General features: G+C 49.0%; 4 protein-coding genes across 4 annotated transcripts; 3 read left to right on the top strand and 1 right to left on the bottom strand.

The window, feature by feature from the left end:
* Nucleotides 1–477: 477 nt before the first annotated feature.
* N7516_008684 (pentatricopeptide repeat protein) lies at nucleotides 478–3385 on the top strand (the record flags this gene model as incomplete). Its single annotated transcript, XM_057221403.1, has 2 exons — nucleotides 478–995; nucleotides 1048–3385. The coding sequence occupies 2 exons, from the start codon at nucleotides 478–480 to the stop codon at nucleotides 3383–3385; spliced, it is 2856 nt and encodes a 951-aa protein (XP_057071675.1).
* Nucleotides 3386–3739: 354 nt separating this feature from the next.
* erg1 (squalene monooxygenase erg1) lies at nucleotides 3740–5219 on the top strand (the record flags this gene model as incomplete). Its single annotated transcript, XM_057221402.1, has 2 exons — nucleotides 3740–4898; nucleotides 4951–5219. The coding sequence occupies 2 exons, from the start codon at nucleotides 3740–3742 to the stop codon at nucleotides 5217–5219; spliced, it is 1428 nt and encodes a 475-aa protein (XP_057071674.1).
* Nucleotides 5220–7046: 1827 nt separating this feature from the next.
* N7516_008682 (uncharacterized protein) lies at nucleotides 7047–10431 on the bottom strand (the record flags this gene model as incomplete). Its single annotated transcript, XM_057221401.1, has 3 exons — nucleotides 7047–9631; nucleotides 9685–9756; nucleotides 9816–10431. The coding sequence occupies 3 exons, from the start codon at nucleotides 10429–10431 to the stop codon at nucleotides 7047–7049; spliced, it is 3273 nt and encodes a 1090-aa protein (XP_057071673.1).
* A 3704-nt stretch (nucleotides 10432–14135) lies between these two features.
* N7516_008681 (uncharacterized protein) lies at nucleotides 14136–15824 on the top strand (the record flags this gene model as incomplete). Its single annotated transcript, XM_057221400.1, has 5 exons — nucleotides 14136–14223; nucleotides 14276–14332; nucleotides 14511–14615; nucleotides 14672–14890; nucleotides 15070–15824. The coding sequence occupies 5 exons, from the start codon at nucleotides 14136–14138 to the stop codon at nucleotides 15822–15824; spliced, it is 1224 nt and encodes a 407-aa protein (XP_057071672.1).
* Between the last annotated feature and the right edge of the window lie 95 nt (nucleotides 15825–15919).

Below are 15919 nucleotides of genomic sequence, written 5' to 3'. Positions count from 1 at the left end.
GTCGCTTTTTTTTTTTCTACTTTGGGGAACGCCCTATTGATACCTATATAGTTGGCTGTTGGGTATCTAGTGATGAAGATGCTTGCTTGATGCATGCTAGAAACATAAGACTATAGAGCTATTGGAGAAATACACGAAATCATCTCGATAGGCCTGGAGTAGCCATAGAATAATATGCGATGACAAAAGGAAGATGTATCCGGTTAGATCCATGGGTCGTATGACCAGGTCAGACTCCGGCGGGCGGTACCGGCCTAACGCGCAAGTTGATTTGCATCGGGAAAAAAGAAGTTGCTCCGAACTTACCCTACGTCCTCAACTTCAATTGTCTGTACACCTAACCTATGATCATAGCTGGTGGTTGGAGCTATTTACGTTTCATTTGATTCAATTATCTCCTCATTTCGGAACCTTAGTACGAGACCGCTCATGCACGACTGGTGAACTTGCGCGCAACCCGCGCTCAGCTTCTGCAATATGCTTGCCCGCGCCGCAAAATCCGGTTCAATAATACCCTCTCCAAATGCCCTCCGAGTGCTCCGCCAATTGGCTCTGGCCGGCTCAACAGTTGGCGGATTCTGCACCGTCGCAGCCCTCACGTACGAAGCCCATCGCCGGGTCCGCATCGCCGAGAAAATCATCGAGAACAAACGAACATTACACAGTACCGCCCCGAATTATGATGCAACATCTGCTGCCAAACGACTCAAGGTGATGGTTGAGGCGGCGGAGGCGGGCGAGTTTATGGGCGTTGAATCCCTCAAGGCGAGGAATCGGAACGTACCTGACAGGCCAGATGAGCCAGGGTTCGAGACAGAAAAGGATGATCCAAAGCCCAAACCCAAACCCCTAGTCAGCTTGGAAAAACATCATGCTCGCTCAAGACGTTCGCTGTTTGAAAGCCATCCAATTGCACAATCCAAATACACGGGAAACATCGATCCTTCAAGCTTGGCCCAGAATGCTGAAATTCTGGCTCGTGAAAAAACATCAGGGTGAACTCGCACGAGAATCTGGCAAGCTGCCCTTCGACGACGAACTCCGCAGGTTGCTTAATCAAGGGCGGGAAATCACAGCTGCGAATTTGTTCTTAGCCCACACTCGGCAGGCACCTAGCATTTCTTGGGAACGAAGAGAGCTTGCTTGTATTATATTCACTGCCAACTGCATCAAAGGAAACCTGTTCGTTGCTCGAACTTTGTTCAATCGCCTGGACAAAGTCAGTGTCGTGTCAGGGGAGATGTGGGCTACACTGATGCATCTGCTTGCGAAAGAGGGCCACATTGACTCTGTCGGCGTTATATACGATAGATTCAGAACCAGCTTTACTGTTCCAACACATCTATTAGAGGTCATCCTCCGATGTCTGATCGAGTCCAAACGGTTGGACTCCGCCAAGTTCCTATTCTTCCAGCGCTTCGAGGATGACCGTGACTGTGGTCTGTGTGGAGCGTATCTTGATGGATTATGGAGGAAGACTAGGAGCATGGAATTGCTGTCTTTCCAACTCAACCTCATTCTCAAACGCCTCGAATCACTCGAACGGAAACCAACTGAAAAACTCTTCAACCCCATGGTCAAGGCCATGGTTGAAACTGGCCGAGCCGAAGAAGCTGAAGCTATGGTAAAGGCGATGTCAACACGTTATGGGACCGAGCCTGGATGCCGGACCATTGGCTTGATTATCTACAACAAAGCACTTAACTGTGAATGGGACAGGGTCATGGATGGCATGTATGCTATGCACGAGCACGGATACACCCAGTCAAAGAAGGATTTCACTATGATTTTCGACCGCGTCTTCTTGGAATACTATCCCACTCACACAGGCCAGGAAATTTTCGACTTCGTCATCTCTTGTATCAACGATTTTGATATACAACCCGACAAAGTACTGCATCGACACATCCTCGAAGCAATCATTGAAAAGGGCAACGAAGATATGATTACAACCATTATGGACATGGCCTACGATCAAAATTGGAATACCGGTATTGACAATCGATTTATCACCTCGCTCCTGAAGAGCCGAAAACTCGCAATGACCGACAACCCTGTGGGAATCTGGCGGCTGAAGCAAGCCGCCAAGAATCGACAAGATCATTTAACTTCTTCCAGGCGCATTCTTGGGTCTAGTTCTGATACTTGGGCAATACGAGGCGAAAAGATTGCCCCGATTCACATTCCCGCCGAGGAATCTTTCCCTCAAACAGTGAGCGAGATGGTGGCCTCCAAAACTGCCAGTTTGTATGTTCCGCTCCACAAGCGGATGGAGCACTTTATCAATATGGGCAGACACACCGATGCTCTGGCAATTTACAATGACGCAACCATGGGCGGTTACATTGTCAGACCACTTCATCTGAAGCTGGCTGTGATCGCCGCGATTCTCAGTTGCAAAAAGACAGGCTTGGCGAACGCACGACGTCTGATTACATCCGAATGGGATTACTGGAAGAATGCTCCTGCTCTCCGTTATAGCAAGCGTTTCACTTCGTGGATTCCCATCTTCTTCCAACGGGTCATGGAGGTGGACCCAGAAGCCATTGGGTATGGAGGCTTGATCAAGATGGCCGTTTTTGAATATTATGATGTCTGTGCCAACACCAATGGTCTTTTGGTGAAGCACTTCTGTGCGACTTCTTCCAGCCGTTACCTCATTGGCGGTGGAATGCCAGAAATTGCTGTCGATCTCCTCACAACAATCTACCAATCTCGATGGCGGCTTTCTCATGGCTTCGACCAGGTACTATTGAAGATGCTGCTACGTGGATTTGCCAAGGTCCATAACTTCAAGGGGGTGTGGTGGTGCATAATGACAGTCCTCTCGCGGAATGAGCAGATCAATCAAGACTTTGTGGTGGAAGTCACCTCTCAGTTGGGCTCGTTGGAAAATGCGATCAATTCCTCTGGTTCCTCCGATGCCGCAGGGCAAGTGTTGGTACTCCGGAAAATCGTGGGGGCACTGGAGGCCAAGTTTGAAGGTGATTCGCATTGGTCAGCCATCAATGGTCACCCTGAGTTGAAACGGTTGAAGCGTTCCAAGCCATTCAAACTCACCGAGCAACCGCATTTACTGCCCACCACAGATCTCGGAGAACTCATCATGAACTTTGATGAAGAGTGGGAGTTAGATATGTTGCTCAGGCGCAAACAGTTCGACGCCCCTGATCATGCAAAGTGGTGGGCTGAGGCTAATGTCTCAAAATTACACACCGTTCCTTCGGAAGATCCCGAATACCCGTGGAACAACCCAGCAAATTGGGGTGCGCCTTATATCCCTGAGAAGTACTCATCCGACTATCACCTGGAGTTTTCACCTGGAGGGGAATACGCGGAGTATATGGAGTATGAGGATTATCAGGGGCATCGGGCGTCTCAGTGAATATGTATAATAATGTAAATAGGACCTTGTACAATAACCATCTTCAATAGATTCTACAATAGATTCATCCATATCCATCAATATCCAATATCCCTGTATATTTCACGGTTGTTGTATATCCATATCAGTCCACTGCGAGATAACGGCGTGATGTCCTCTTCGGCGTAGAATTGGGAAGGCGGAGAGAGGTGATCTTTCACATGTCACGCCACCCCTTTCTATCCAAAGGCCAAAAAAAACATCAGCCCATAAACACAAGCCAATCGACTTTCATTTAAATCAATTGCTCAGGTCGATAATGGTCCTACCTCAGTCGTCCCCGTTCTGACAATATCTACTCTATTATAACCAAAAATGGCCTCCGTTCTCAATGGCGACGCCGCCCTCTCCACGGCCGCTCAACGCCGCATCGACCACCACGAAGCAGATGTTGTAATCGTGGGTGCCGGAGTCCTAGGATGTGCGCTTGCAGTCGCACTGGGAAAGCAAGGACGCAGTGTGATCCTGCTGGAAAAATCGTTGGAGGAGCCCAACCGCATTGTTGGTGAGCTACTCCAACCGGGGGGTGTTCAGGCGCTCGAGCAACTAGGGCTACGGGATTGTCTGGAAGATATCGATGGCATTGATGTGAGGGGATACTGGATTTCTTACTTTGGCGAGCCGGTTCTCCTCGAATACCCCAAGTCCAGCCCAACGGCACCTACACCGTTGGGACGAGCCTTCCATCATGGTCGATTCGTGATGAAACTACGGGCAGCCGCTCTGTCCTGTCCCAATGTCACAGTGGTTGAAACCAAAGTGACTGGCCTTGTCATATCGGCATATACCCAAGAAGTCCTTGGAGTCGAGTGTATCACCAAGGACATCAAGGATTGCTACTTCGGTCAGCTCACCGTAGCCGCCGACGGCTACAACTCGGAATTCCGCAAGCAACACCACCAGTACACACCCAAACGGAGATCGAAATTCTATGGCTTGGAACTCATCGACGCTAAACTCCCTGCACCCAACACTGGTCATGTCCTCCTCAGCGATAACCCACCCGTCCTCATGTACCAGATCGGCACCCACGAGACCCGAATCCTTATCGATATCCCCGATAACCTACCTCAAGCCTCGGTGAAGAATGGTGGTGTCAAGGGCTACATGCGAAACAACATCCTGCCCCAGCTCCCAGAGGGTGCCCAGCAGTCGTTCTCTGATGCGCTAGAGCAGAGCCAGCTAAGGTCAATGCCGAACTCGTTCCTGCCTGCCTCGGCCAACAAGACACCCGGGCTGATGATTCTGGGAGATGCGCTCAACATGCGACACCCTCTCACAGGTGGAGGCATGACGGTGGCGCTCAACGATGTCTGTGTCATTCGCGAATTGCTCAGCCCGGAGCGTGTGCCCAGCCTCTCCAATACCGGCCTTGTTCTCGAACAACTTGCGGAATTCCACTGGAGGCGAAAGAATTCTTCTTCGGTCATCAACATCCTTGCACAAGCTCTCTATGCGCTCTTCGCTGCAGACAGTATGTCTTCTCACTCTTTGGGTAATTTCAATAACTAACGGTTTATCAATAGACGAGTACCTGAAAGCTCTTCAGCGTGGCTGTTTCCGCTACTTCCAGATTGGACCAGTTGGCGGTCCCGTTGGACTTTTGGCCGGTCTGATCAAGAAACCCCTCGTCCTCGTCAGCCACTTCTTCTCCGTCGCCTTTCTCTCCATCTGGGTTCTTATCTGTGATACCCCTCTAATCAAGCTAATCCTCGCCCCATACTACGCCTTCATGATATTGTACACGGCCTCTGTCGTGATTCTGCCATACATCTGGACCGAGATCTGGTACTGATTTGGCTTGAGGTCATTAATTGGTGTTCTAATTTCTCTCCAAAAAGCGATAATGGAGAATCCCAACATGTCATTTTACATTCTCTCCCTGCTGAACATATTTGCCGATTCTACCCAAGTCTTTCTGTTTTAATATCCTATCTTCGACCTATTTTTTGTCTTCCCAACGCCTTTATGTGATTAAATCTTGTCCAGCACTTTCTGCATCTGATACACTGCAAGATCTGTGTTACAGATGCAATGTACTATATATATACTATACTATATGCCATACTATTATCTCAATGATAAATGATGCAATGTCAATATTCGGAACAACAATAGTCAGCCACTTATGCGGTCTTGTCATGTCTTTTTACGTGTTCTTTTTAGGTGTATATGAAGAGGTCTTTTCTATATATAATCTCTTGACATTTATAGAATCAACGCTTTCCCTCCGCCAATGCTACATAAAAATGTTCAATCAACCCAAATCACATTTGATTTGACATCCTCCGTAGCTCAAAGACATATCCATCTTTCAACCCCCTTCCCCCTTACGGAGTCCCTCCAGTACACATACACCAACCAACATAGGCACCATAGCGACAAATATCGATAACCAAAAAACTGGCAAACCCTCAAAACAAATCAACACAAAGCTCATACGTCAAAACCCCAAGAACAAAAGTAAACGAAAACGCAAAGAAATTAGGCGCAATCGGCACCGGGGCTGACACACGAGCTAGCCAAGGCAATCCTGAATTACCAAACGCGGAGAAGAGGGAATTCGAACTCGACCAATTCCAATTCCAATTTAGAGAAAAAAGAGACATGACGGCACCGAGTGATCGAGTGGCGTAATTATGCACGAAAGAGATGCCAGACCATGTCTCGCTGATTATACCGTAGGCGAGGAAAAAGGAATAATACAAATACAGCATGAATAGAAGGATTGTCATCCACATCTTTTCTTTTCTTCTTCTTTTGGCTTGTCTGGGAGATTGGGAAATTGGGATTCAATGTTGGGATACAGGATACACCCTTGTTGGTATATATATACGCTGCCCAGATGGTTGTATGTATGCTGGATTCTTTGTGGGGATTTGTTATTTGGTGGTTTCTCTTGGATTGATAATGCCGGGTTGCTTTTGATGAGAGGTTCTTGGTGGGTATAGTTAGGTGGGAGATGATAAGGACGATGACGATGAAAAGAGAGAGGGAGAGAGAGGGATGATTTGAGAACTGGGACGATTTCTTCCCTTTGTGCTCTGTGTCTTTGTTATTTGAAGCCCGATCTCGCATTTAGTATACAACGTATACAACATAGACACTCTCTGTTGACAGTTAAGACAATGCAATCCAGGAAGTATCAGGGCAGGAAAAGGAACACTTTTTTTTTTTCGAAAATTTTGGTTTGTTTCTCATTTGGCAACAAGTTAATATCTTTACTCTTTTGTACAGAACCAGGACCGAAAAAAAAAAGAAAAAAAAGAATTCTGGCATAAAAAAGATGAGAAGCATCAGACACAAAACCGGGTCTAACCATTTCAAACACAAAGAACTCCAAACAACTGAAAGAAATCGTCTCAATGCATGGGAGGCGTTTCCTGGAAAATGAACCGGCCAACTTTCCCGATGGCAACGAATGCATGCATATATGGACCCAACTCCCTCAGTGGAGAGAAGGGGGAAATGGAAAAAAAGAGCAAAACAATGTATTTCGGGGGAACGTGAGTTCGTTTGGGGTTACCGCGTAGACGGGATTTTGAAGGCAATGGAATCAGGTTAGAGATGTGAGTATCTGCCCATTCCTCATGTGGTGGAGATGGGTTGGAAGCACACTTGGTCACCCGCCTTTTCGCAGAGAATCATCCGCTGGAACGAGGTCATGACCGCCGTTGATGCCATTTCGAGACTCCATTGACAACTTGGTGTTCTTGCGGTTCTTCTTCCTGGTCGTCTGCCATCCATGGTTGCTGTCGTTCGTGCCGTTAGACTGTCCGCCCGATCTCCGGGGCGGGTCTGCGTGTCGATCTTTGGTGCCCGAGGCAGCATTGTGAGAGCCGTCGTGTCGGCCTTGGCCTTTGGGTTTGCTCTTGCCATTGACACCATTCGTCTTGTCGGAATGGTCTCCATTAGTCCGGCGCTTCGAGTTCGTCGACTGATGCCGATTCTCGTTCGGCCCAGATGCAGCAGGTTTCTCACTCATCTGTCCTGAGTTCTTGGACTGGCCAACTTCCTTTCCTGGTCCTTGTGCTGTACTGCTTCTTGGTCGATCCGCACTTGTCTTCGCAGGTTGTTGTACCAGCTTCTCGGAATTCGATAGGTGGTAGTTCTGCAGCCGACTAGCGAGAAGCTCGGTTTGGCCATCCGTGTCTGACTGCTTTTCCCCGCTCACACCATTGACCTTTTGTGTTTCCGTAGAGGGCCGAGTTAAGACAGCCGAGTGCTCCAGGTCAAAGGACCCGGAGTCCTGGTAATCTTGAGACAAGGAATCGGAGAAACTCGCAGGCGTGTTCATGTTGTGATCATCCGACGACGTATAGTGGCTTACCGCAGAGTAAGGGTCGACCAACTCAGGCGCATATGCCGAGCGGTTCTCACTTGGACGCACCGATCCATCGACGATCAACGGACCAGGTGCAACTGGGCGTGGTGTAGACTGGACTGGTTGCGACGGGGGCTTAGAAGTTGGAGTGTGCTCTGAGCGAGCCGTCTCTGACGAGAACGATCCCGGTCGATAATCTGGTTGAAGGGGAATAAACGAATATCCATTCGAGACCAGACCCATCTGTGCGGACAATGGCGGCAGCATGGAACCTTGCTGGAAGGCTTGAAGTTGTTGGGGGGTTATATAATAACCCAACACATCCTGCTGCCGGTTGTCGTCCGCAGAGTTTGAGTGGGATCCATTGCTGGCCAAACTGTTTGAACGCATTACATTCTCGTCACCACTGGCTTCTCCGCCTTCTGACGACTCGGTGGTCGACCTTTGCTTTGACCAGTTCTCCGTAGGTGGGGGCATGGTATAAAGGGGGATATAGCTGGGAAGAGAGGGCGAGCCCTGAGGTCGTGCAGGTTGTGAGTGTGCACGAAGAGACTTTGGGGATCCGTTGGCAGCTGACAATCGCCGAGAGTTACGACGAGTATCAGGCATAACACTAACAGCAGACGGTGAGGGAGGGTTGGCAATGGTCGCTTGCGAGCCAGATGCACCAACTGAGGCATAAGTTGTGTTATAAGTGGTTTGCTGTCGTTGAGTTGGGCTAAGAGTAGCATGGCTTGCTGCTCCTGTTCCTGATCTCGGCTGTGAGGGTTCATCTGGAAACTCTTGCTGTTGAGGGACTGGGAATTGGATAAATGGCTGACGGATGAATACCGGTGGTGGCCTCCCAGTGATCAATGCCTGGCTGTGCAATTGCATCCGCAATTCTTGCTCCTGTGCCTGCAAAAGCTGGATTTGTTGGTATAACTGGTCATGCAGAAGATACTGGGCTTGCTGTTGTGCCTGCAGAGAGATATCTGATGCATTGCCAGTGTTCGGCTGCCGGAAGTTCGACTTGTTTCCAGTGTTTGATTGTCGTCGCCCACCACCGAGCCCGCCTCGCGAGAACTGATTATTATATCTGCCGCCGCGGTTCCCTCCTCGTCCACCCCGCGATGGGAGGGAAGGTGTGAGAGTTGGCCGCGGTTGGGGTGGTGGTCGCTCCCAGGTCCGCTCTTCTTCCGCCGGGAATTCAAACTGCTGACAACACCCTTCTAGATCACCGTTTGCAATGTACTTGAAAGCCCTTCGCAATTCCAAATGTAATCCCCGGAATGAAGTGTCATCGGCGGTGTTGCCTAGGTTTCTTGACGTGTTGAACGGCTCCTCCACGCACAGTCGGTTGTTCAACATCAGGTGCCAGCCCTTGGCCTCTTTGTTGATCAGGGTGCCGTCCCGTACTGAGATGACATTCTTCTCATAGTCAAGTTCGTAGCCATAATACCGGAAAAATTGAAAGAGCAACTCGCCAACCGATTGTTTGTTCTTACGGCCAAATTGCGACAAGGTCTTGAGGTCGTCATCGAACGAGCAAACCAATCCATCGTGAGTCACCCTCTTCTTGTGCGGACGTGCTTGCAGACTTGGGAGAATTGGAGGGTTTCTTGTCTGCAGGAAATTAATAATCAAACAGATCCAGGTGTAAGAGCTAAGGGTTCCTCCAAGTGCGGCATCGTTGAGAATTCTTTGCTTCGTCCAGTGCTTGATAGCCATTGCTAAAGGCCGCACTCTTTCATCCACCTCAACGTAGGTCCGGATCATTCGAGTGTTTTCTAGCGCCAAGGTATTATTGACATTCATGTCACAAGCTAACCGGAGTTCCGGGTCCCAAATTTTCACGATGGGGACCTTTGCATGCGACACACACACCACCCGTTGCATCCCATCTGTTCAGGTCAGTCCATTACCCAATGAAGTTATATCGAGAGTGATTCCTTACGTTTAGCCAACACCTCAGCCAACAGGCATACATGCTCCAATTCCTTGTAATTGGTCGTGATGCAAATGTCCACTGCTCAAGTTAGTATTTGCTCTGCCTTTTCATCTCTCTTGTGTCCAAAGAAAACCTACCATCTGAATCACTGGAACAGAGTTTATTCCCCGATGAGCCAAAAATGTTTGCCTTGATGTTATGACCCGGCCATTGGTCATTGAAAAGCTTCTCCAGTTTCCGAACAAGTTGTCGACGTCGATCATCACTCTCGGCAGATGGTAATAATCGATCATACAAGTCCATGAGCTCGGTCGACAATTTTTTCTCCTCATCCGAGCTGAGCTGCTCCTTCAATGCCCCCTTCTCCTCTGGCAGTATATCTGCTCCTAGACTATACGGTATCCGTCGTCGAAAATATGCCATGGCGGTCTCATATTTACATCCTCCGAGCGGTTTCCGGGAAAATGGGGGTAAATGTGTGGCCTCGGAATGAGTGGATCGAGGGGAGGTGCTTCCGCGGGCGGGGGACGGCGACCGGGAGTGGAACGATAGGTTGCGCGCATGTTGATATGGGGTGGAGGGAAGGGAATTGGACTGGTGTGAAATCAACGGAGGTCGAGGGGCGGTCTCGGGCACGTCAGTTTGTGGCACATCGGATTGAGGCCTCCATGCCATAGTGGACTGCGCCGACGCTAACGAGGCGACGTCACGGTGGAGGGAACACTTCGCATTCCCATCGATTTTTGCGACCATATAGCAATTCGCAACTCCCACACCGTTGTGGTCCTTCCGTACGGGGGAGGGGGGGCTCGGCAAAAGAGATAAGAGTCCACTCCCACACACCACACAATATAATCCCCTCAGGTTCCTCTCTGTTGGAAATCACCGGAGAAATTTTGTGATCGATAAATCGGGGTGAGGGAGGTTATGGCACGTGTGTAACACGTCAAGGGTTCGTTGATATGTGTGAGACAACCGGGAATCAGATCGTTTGTGGTGGGAGACTTTGCAATCGCCCTCGACCCAAAGTCGCGAAAAGCCCGAATTTTTTTTTTCCTTTCACTCGGAACCGATAAGAATTGAAGAGATGTAAAGGGGAATGCCTCAACCAGGAGATGAAAATAAGACACGAAAAGAAAATAGTAAAAAAAAAAAAGGTCTTCGTGGGAGAAGAGAGCGAACAGTCCGAGGATTGGATGAAAGAAAAGAGACAAAAAAGGACCTAAGTATTGGATGAACCGTACAATTTGGCTGTTTCAGTGAATTTGTAGGAACCAGCCTGCGTTTCCGATTGTTGAGGAAAGAAAGCGTAGTCAGAGAGGGGAATTTGAGAAGTTGTGAAGATGATCGAAGCCCTGGAGGTCAGCCCCTGTCGGCGGTAAAGAGACACTGCCGACCGTCCCCTCTTGAGGAACTCCAATCTTCCCAACCTCAATGATTTTATGTGTATAAGTTGAAGAACAATCGGATGAATTCACCCAGAATAAGTACTTGGAGGTTCAAAAGAGATGTGTTGAGTGAGAAATTAACGTTCTAACGCCGTTAGATGGAGTAGCCCACGAAGTGAGACAGACTATTGGGGAATAGCTCTCTACCCTCATTTCGAAGTGCAACAATTAGGGGCTGACTGCTGTCCTTTGTCTCATATATGATCTCTCGCTTATCCCTTTGTCATTACTCTTTATTACTTTTTTTCCTCTCCACTGGCTCCAGGAACCTGAAACCCTGAAGCCAGAAAGCCAAAATGCGGCCAGAGTTGCCCGCAGTATCACCGAGCTATGCATTCATGCAGGTACCATGACGACAGATTATCGATAACAGACCTGGGGAGTGTTGACACTTGAACTTCTGAAACTACTGGCTATAGAATGAACACCTCAATTCCTAAGAAAAACCCTTATATGGCCCGTACGTTGCATTCCCCTTTTGCCTCCTGATCGTCGTTCTTCACTTCTCCCCGCGATCAGCATGGTCCTTGCACGTGTTGCTCACTAGTATAGCCTAATCCATATAATTGGCCTGAGGCATACATATGGAATAGATCTGCTGTCTCTCCTTTCAAAGAATCCAGGAGAAATCTATTCTGTTGACGATAAATCCTTGGTGACTCGAGCACACTCATACTATGTTGTGCTTCTTTGTTTCAAACATGGAACACCATTGGACTATTCGTCTCTAGAGCTAACTGAGGTACTGGGGTGTCAGTGGTGAGCTGGTAGCCTTTGTTTATTAAGGCCGGGGTCACTACGTTGGGAAATATGTGGCTTGTTTTGGCGTACTCCTTTGTAAACGACTAGATAAGTAAACAACTACTTTTTCACTGCTCAAGACAGCTACAGTTTACCACTTATAACATGGCCTTGCCCCCATACAATCAAGCATCCTACTAAGACCAAATTCGGCCGAGTACAGTCCCATGTATGACGAGTGGGGAGTTATTACGCTCCCAAGGTAACGCGGAGGCATGCTTGAGCGTATCGTGCCAATGGTACATTTCCGGAGGGTTTGAGGGGAAAGGTTGGTACTGTACCTTTCCGCTATATCGACTTAGACAGACAACAGGGAAAATTTTGGGAGTGCTGATGACGGAACGAGTGAACTGAAAGCAAAATTCCTCTACTCTATATATCTGAGTACCCCGGTGCCTCCCATATCCAGTCATGGAGCCGACTCACCTAAATCACACTTATAGGAATAGTCTCATGTACATGCGGGTGAGGCCTCGGGCTGCTGACTGGGCCGTCGAGTCGGGTGAGTACATCCTGCACATTGTAGTGGCCAATCCAGTTCAGAGGGGCGCGGACCTTGCGGAAGAATATAAAATGATGGCCGACGGATGTTGCCCCACCTCTCCTGAATTGACCGAGTTGGTCAAAGCACCGTTGAAAGTGTATTATTCTGGAAGTAGCAATGTTACTATTGCATTGCATCTACTTCCATATGTGGGTATGGTTTCTAGTCTACTGGTTAATGTGGCTTTTAAAGGGGCTTGCTGAAACCAGATGTATATCAGGCTCTGGATGTTGTATATTTGAGCGGGCTACTCCGTACAGCGGGCTATATATACTTATTGCATGCGTTTGTACTAACCACTATACATGGAGCTGCAGATCACATTCCAGATCCGACTAGAGTATTCACTTACCTTGCAGCCCCCGATGGCGTCCATAGACAGCTTCTTGGCAAGCTGACTGCATAGTGCAGAGCCTTTGCAGTTTCCCAGGTTGGCATCGTCATACGTTAACTTCAGGGAATCCCTTGTTTAGAATCATCGGATTATATTGTGAAGGAGATCTCAGAATTCAGATATTAAAAACCGGGAATGTTTGAATATTGTACTGGAAATCGAGCATGCAGAAGTACTAGGGTATACAACATAGTATGTTATAAGGGCAACACAATGTCAATTGTCCGCTGTTTTGAACCCAGTTTCCAAGATTTGAACGTTAGATGTAAAAGTATAATACACTCCGTATACCAGTAGCATCAAGTATAAAAGTGGTACGAAGTATAGAGACAGTAATAGTTTGAATAATAAGTAATCGTAACTATCAGACACGAGGGAAGCTCGACCCTTCGACATACGCCCCCGTGTCCCCGTCCAATCTCCGGTGACCGGCCCCATCAGTGACGAATAGAAGCCCTTGGGTTGCCGGGAATTACCGCGTACTTGGGATCTTCGAAGTACAGAAAAAAAAAAGAGAGAGAGAATTGATATTAAACGAAAGCATTGAATGACAAATAGGTTGATTTTATGTTGTAGATGTTAGTAGAATCAGAGACTTAGGTATATAGTCCATACAATATAAACACCAAGACACGACTAATAGAGACAAAGTTAGGTTAAGTATTTTAATAATACCAATAATATGTGTTGTCCTACTTTAAAAAGGAAAAAAGAAAAAAGAAAAGAAAATGAATCTCCTTTTTTTTTTTTTTCGTATGTTGTATACTCTTCTGTACTATTTTACTCTTTTACATTACAATTTATGAAAAAGCCCCCCTCCTCTCTCCATCAGGTAATACACACCCACATCCCCCCCATAGGACCCTCTCTCTCCTTTTCTTCTCTTCATCCTTCCAATCTTTGGACTTTCTCTGCCTCGTTGACTCGTGGTAGAAAGAAATACTCGGAGGCCTTTTTCCCGTAAGTGTCTTGATTATACTGTTTCTTCCAATTGGAAAAACTATTCTATACCCCATATACCCTATTGAATAATATTAAAGACCACGGAAAACATACCCTCGGGTTTTACCGAGACTTGGATATTTTTTTTGTGATTCTCAATTTTCGATACTTTTTTTTCAATGTGTTGAAAAGAAGATCTGGAGAACTGTTCAAAAAAACGTGTGTTGTGGATCGACGCTCACATTTTTTTTCTCGACAGATCGCCTCTGACCGGATCATCTTCCTCCCCCCCTGAACTGTCGCACTTTCGGTCCTTTCGATCTCGACAATGTCTTCGTTTTACGAACCTCAGGGCTGGCAAGCACCCGCTGCGCGCCAGGTCTCTTGGGAGCAGCCGGCGCCTCCCTCCCGGTCAGGTATGGGATCAAAAGCCGAGCATCCGGAGCAAAAACTAACATTGAAAAACAGGATCGAGTTCGGTATCCCAGCGCGATGATACCCCGGCCTTTTCCTCCCAATTTGACGGTACGGACACACTTCTGCATGGATCTCTACAATTGCTTCTCCGAAAACCGAATCGCGTAATGCCCGGAGGAAAAGTTGGTGGTTTTGAAGCGAGGCGGTTGTGGAGATGACATGGGCATACTTTTTGTTGGAAACCTTTTGGAACGAGTGCTGATCTCTCTTTCTTTTTTTTTTCCAGAGGTCGATCGCGCGATCGACAATCTCGTCAAGAGCGGGAAGCTGTGGAATGCTCCTCGGCGGGATTCGATGCCCATGATGATGGGCCGACCCTACCCCGACTACGGTATGTTGCGGGCACGGATGGCACCCAGAACGCGTTTCTGACTTGTCTCTTGACAGACCCTCGTATGGGTGGTGGCCCTCAGCGACACCATTCGATCAGCGAGTTCGATGGCAACCGCATGCCCCCGTCTGGAAATGCCCAGGGTTTCTATGCCTCCCAGCGGTACCAGGGTCGTCCCAACGAGGTGGAACAGATGATGCAGGCGAAGCGTCGGATGGCAGCACAGCGTGAGAGGGAACTCCGCAACTATCACCAGGAGCAACAGTACAACCGAAGTACGTGGTAGCGTCTGTCTTCTTCTTTTTGAGCCTCGTTATATTCCCCCGTCGGCTTTTTTCATTTTCTTTTCACTTCCTCGCATCTATGTATCCGTCGGCCTGTGTAATATATTTGGTTTGGCTTCTTCGTTTTTCTTTGAACACGGGGTTTTAATACTTTTCTTCTTCCTTTCAAGGCCTCCTCGCCGAGATGTCTGCATCCAAATCCGACCGTTCCACCAGCCCTGCTGCCGTGAGCGAGGACAGCCGTCGCGAACTCCTCGCCCGCCAGCACCGCGCCCTGTACGGCAACGAAAGCCCGGCCTTCTTCCCGCCCGGTGCCTTTTCCGATGATAACCCACGCCCAGATAGCCAAGCCGGCGGTGGCACCCCATCGTCCGGTGTCCGTGGATCCTCCCCGCGAGGCGTGGACCCATTTGGCCTGACCCAGGCAAGCACCACTAGCGCCGATGCCACCGGCCTGCAGTCTCCCTCGCGCGCCAACAGCACCTCCTCGCCTAGCTCCGCTATCAACGCCGGCTTTGGCGCCGAGCAGCCCGTAACCTCGACCTCGTCGCCCGGAGGTGACTCGCCCTCATCCCGCCAGGCTCCTTCCAAGCCCGTTGCTGGTCCTATCGGCTCCGTTGGTCCTATCGGTTCCCGGCCTGCCCCTGGTCAGACCTCCGCGTCTCCTGTCAACCCGGCCTTGAACAAGCGCTCCATCACCCCTCTTCCTTCCCCGCTCGGGCTCGGCTTCACTCCCGCTGACCCCAGTGCTGGCCCCGTCACTGAGCGCACCTCCTCTGCCGGACCTACCCCACCTGTGACCTCTGCAGCTGGTGCTCCTGGCGCTAAGGACCAGGCTGGCGGCGTTGGCCTCGGTTGGAGCAACGGCAGTGGCGTCTGGAGCTCCAAGAGCGGCCTCGGCGTGCAAGCTTCCGTTTGGGGATAAAACACCTCAACCCCGGATTTCTGGTTTTTTTTATGGCATTACTCCAAGTTGGCGCTTGTTGCATTTTGGGACTTGGGGTTGAGCTGGCTTACTAT

The sequence above is a fragment of the Penicillium verrucosum genome, assembly GCF_028828655.1.
Source record: "Penicillium verrucosum strain IBT 35672 chromosome Unknown utg000003l_segment0_segment0, whole genome shotgun sequence".
Taxonomy (NCBI): domain Eukaryota; kingdom Fungi; phylum Ascomycota; class Eurotiomycetes; order Eurotiales; family Aspergillaceae; genus Penicillium; species Penicillium verrucosum.
This window is presented reverse-complemented; position numbering and strand designations above follow the sequence as displayed.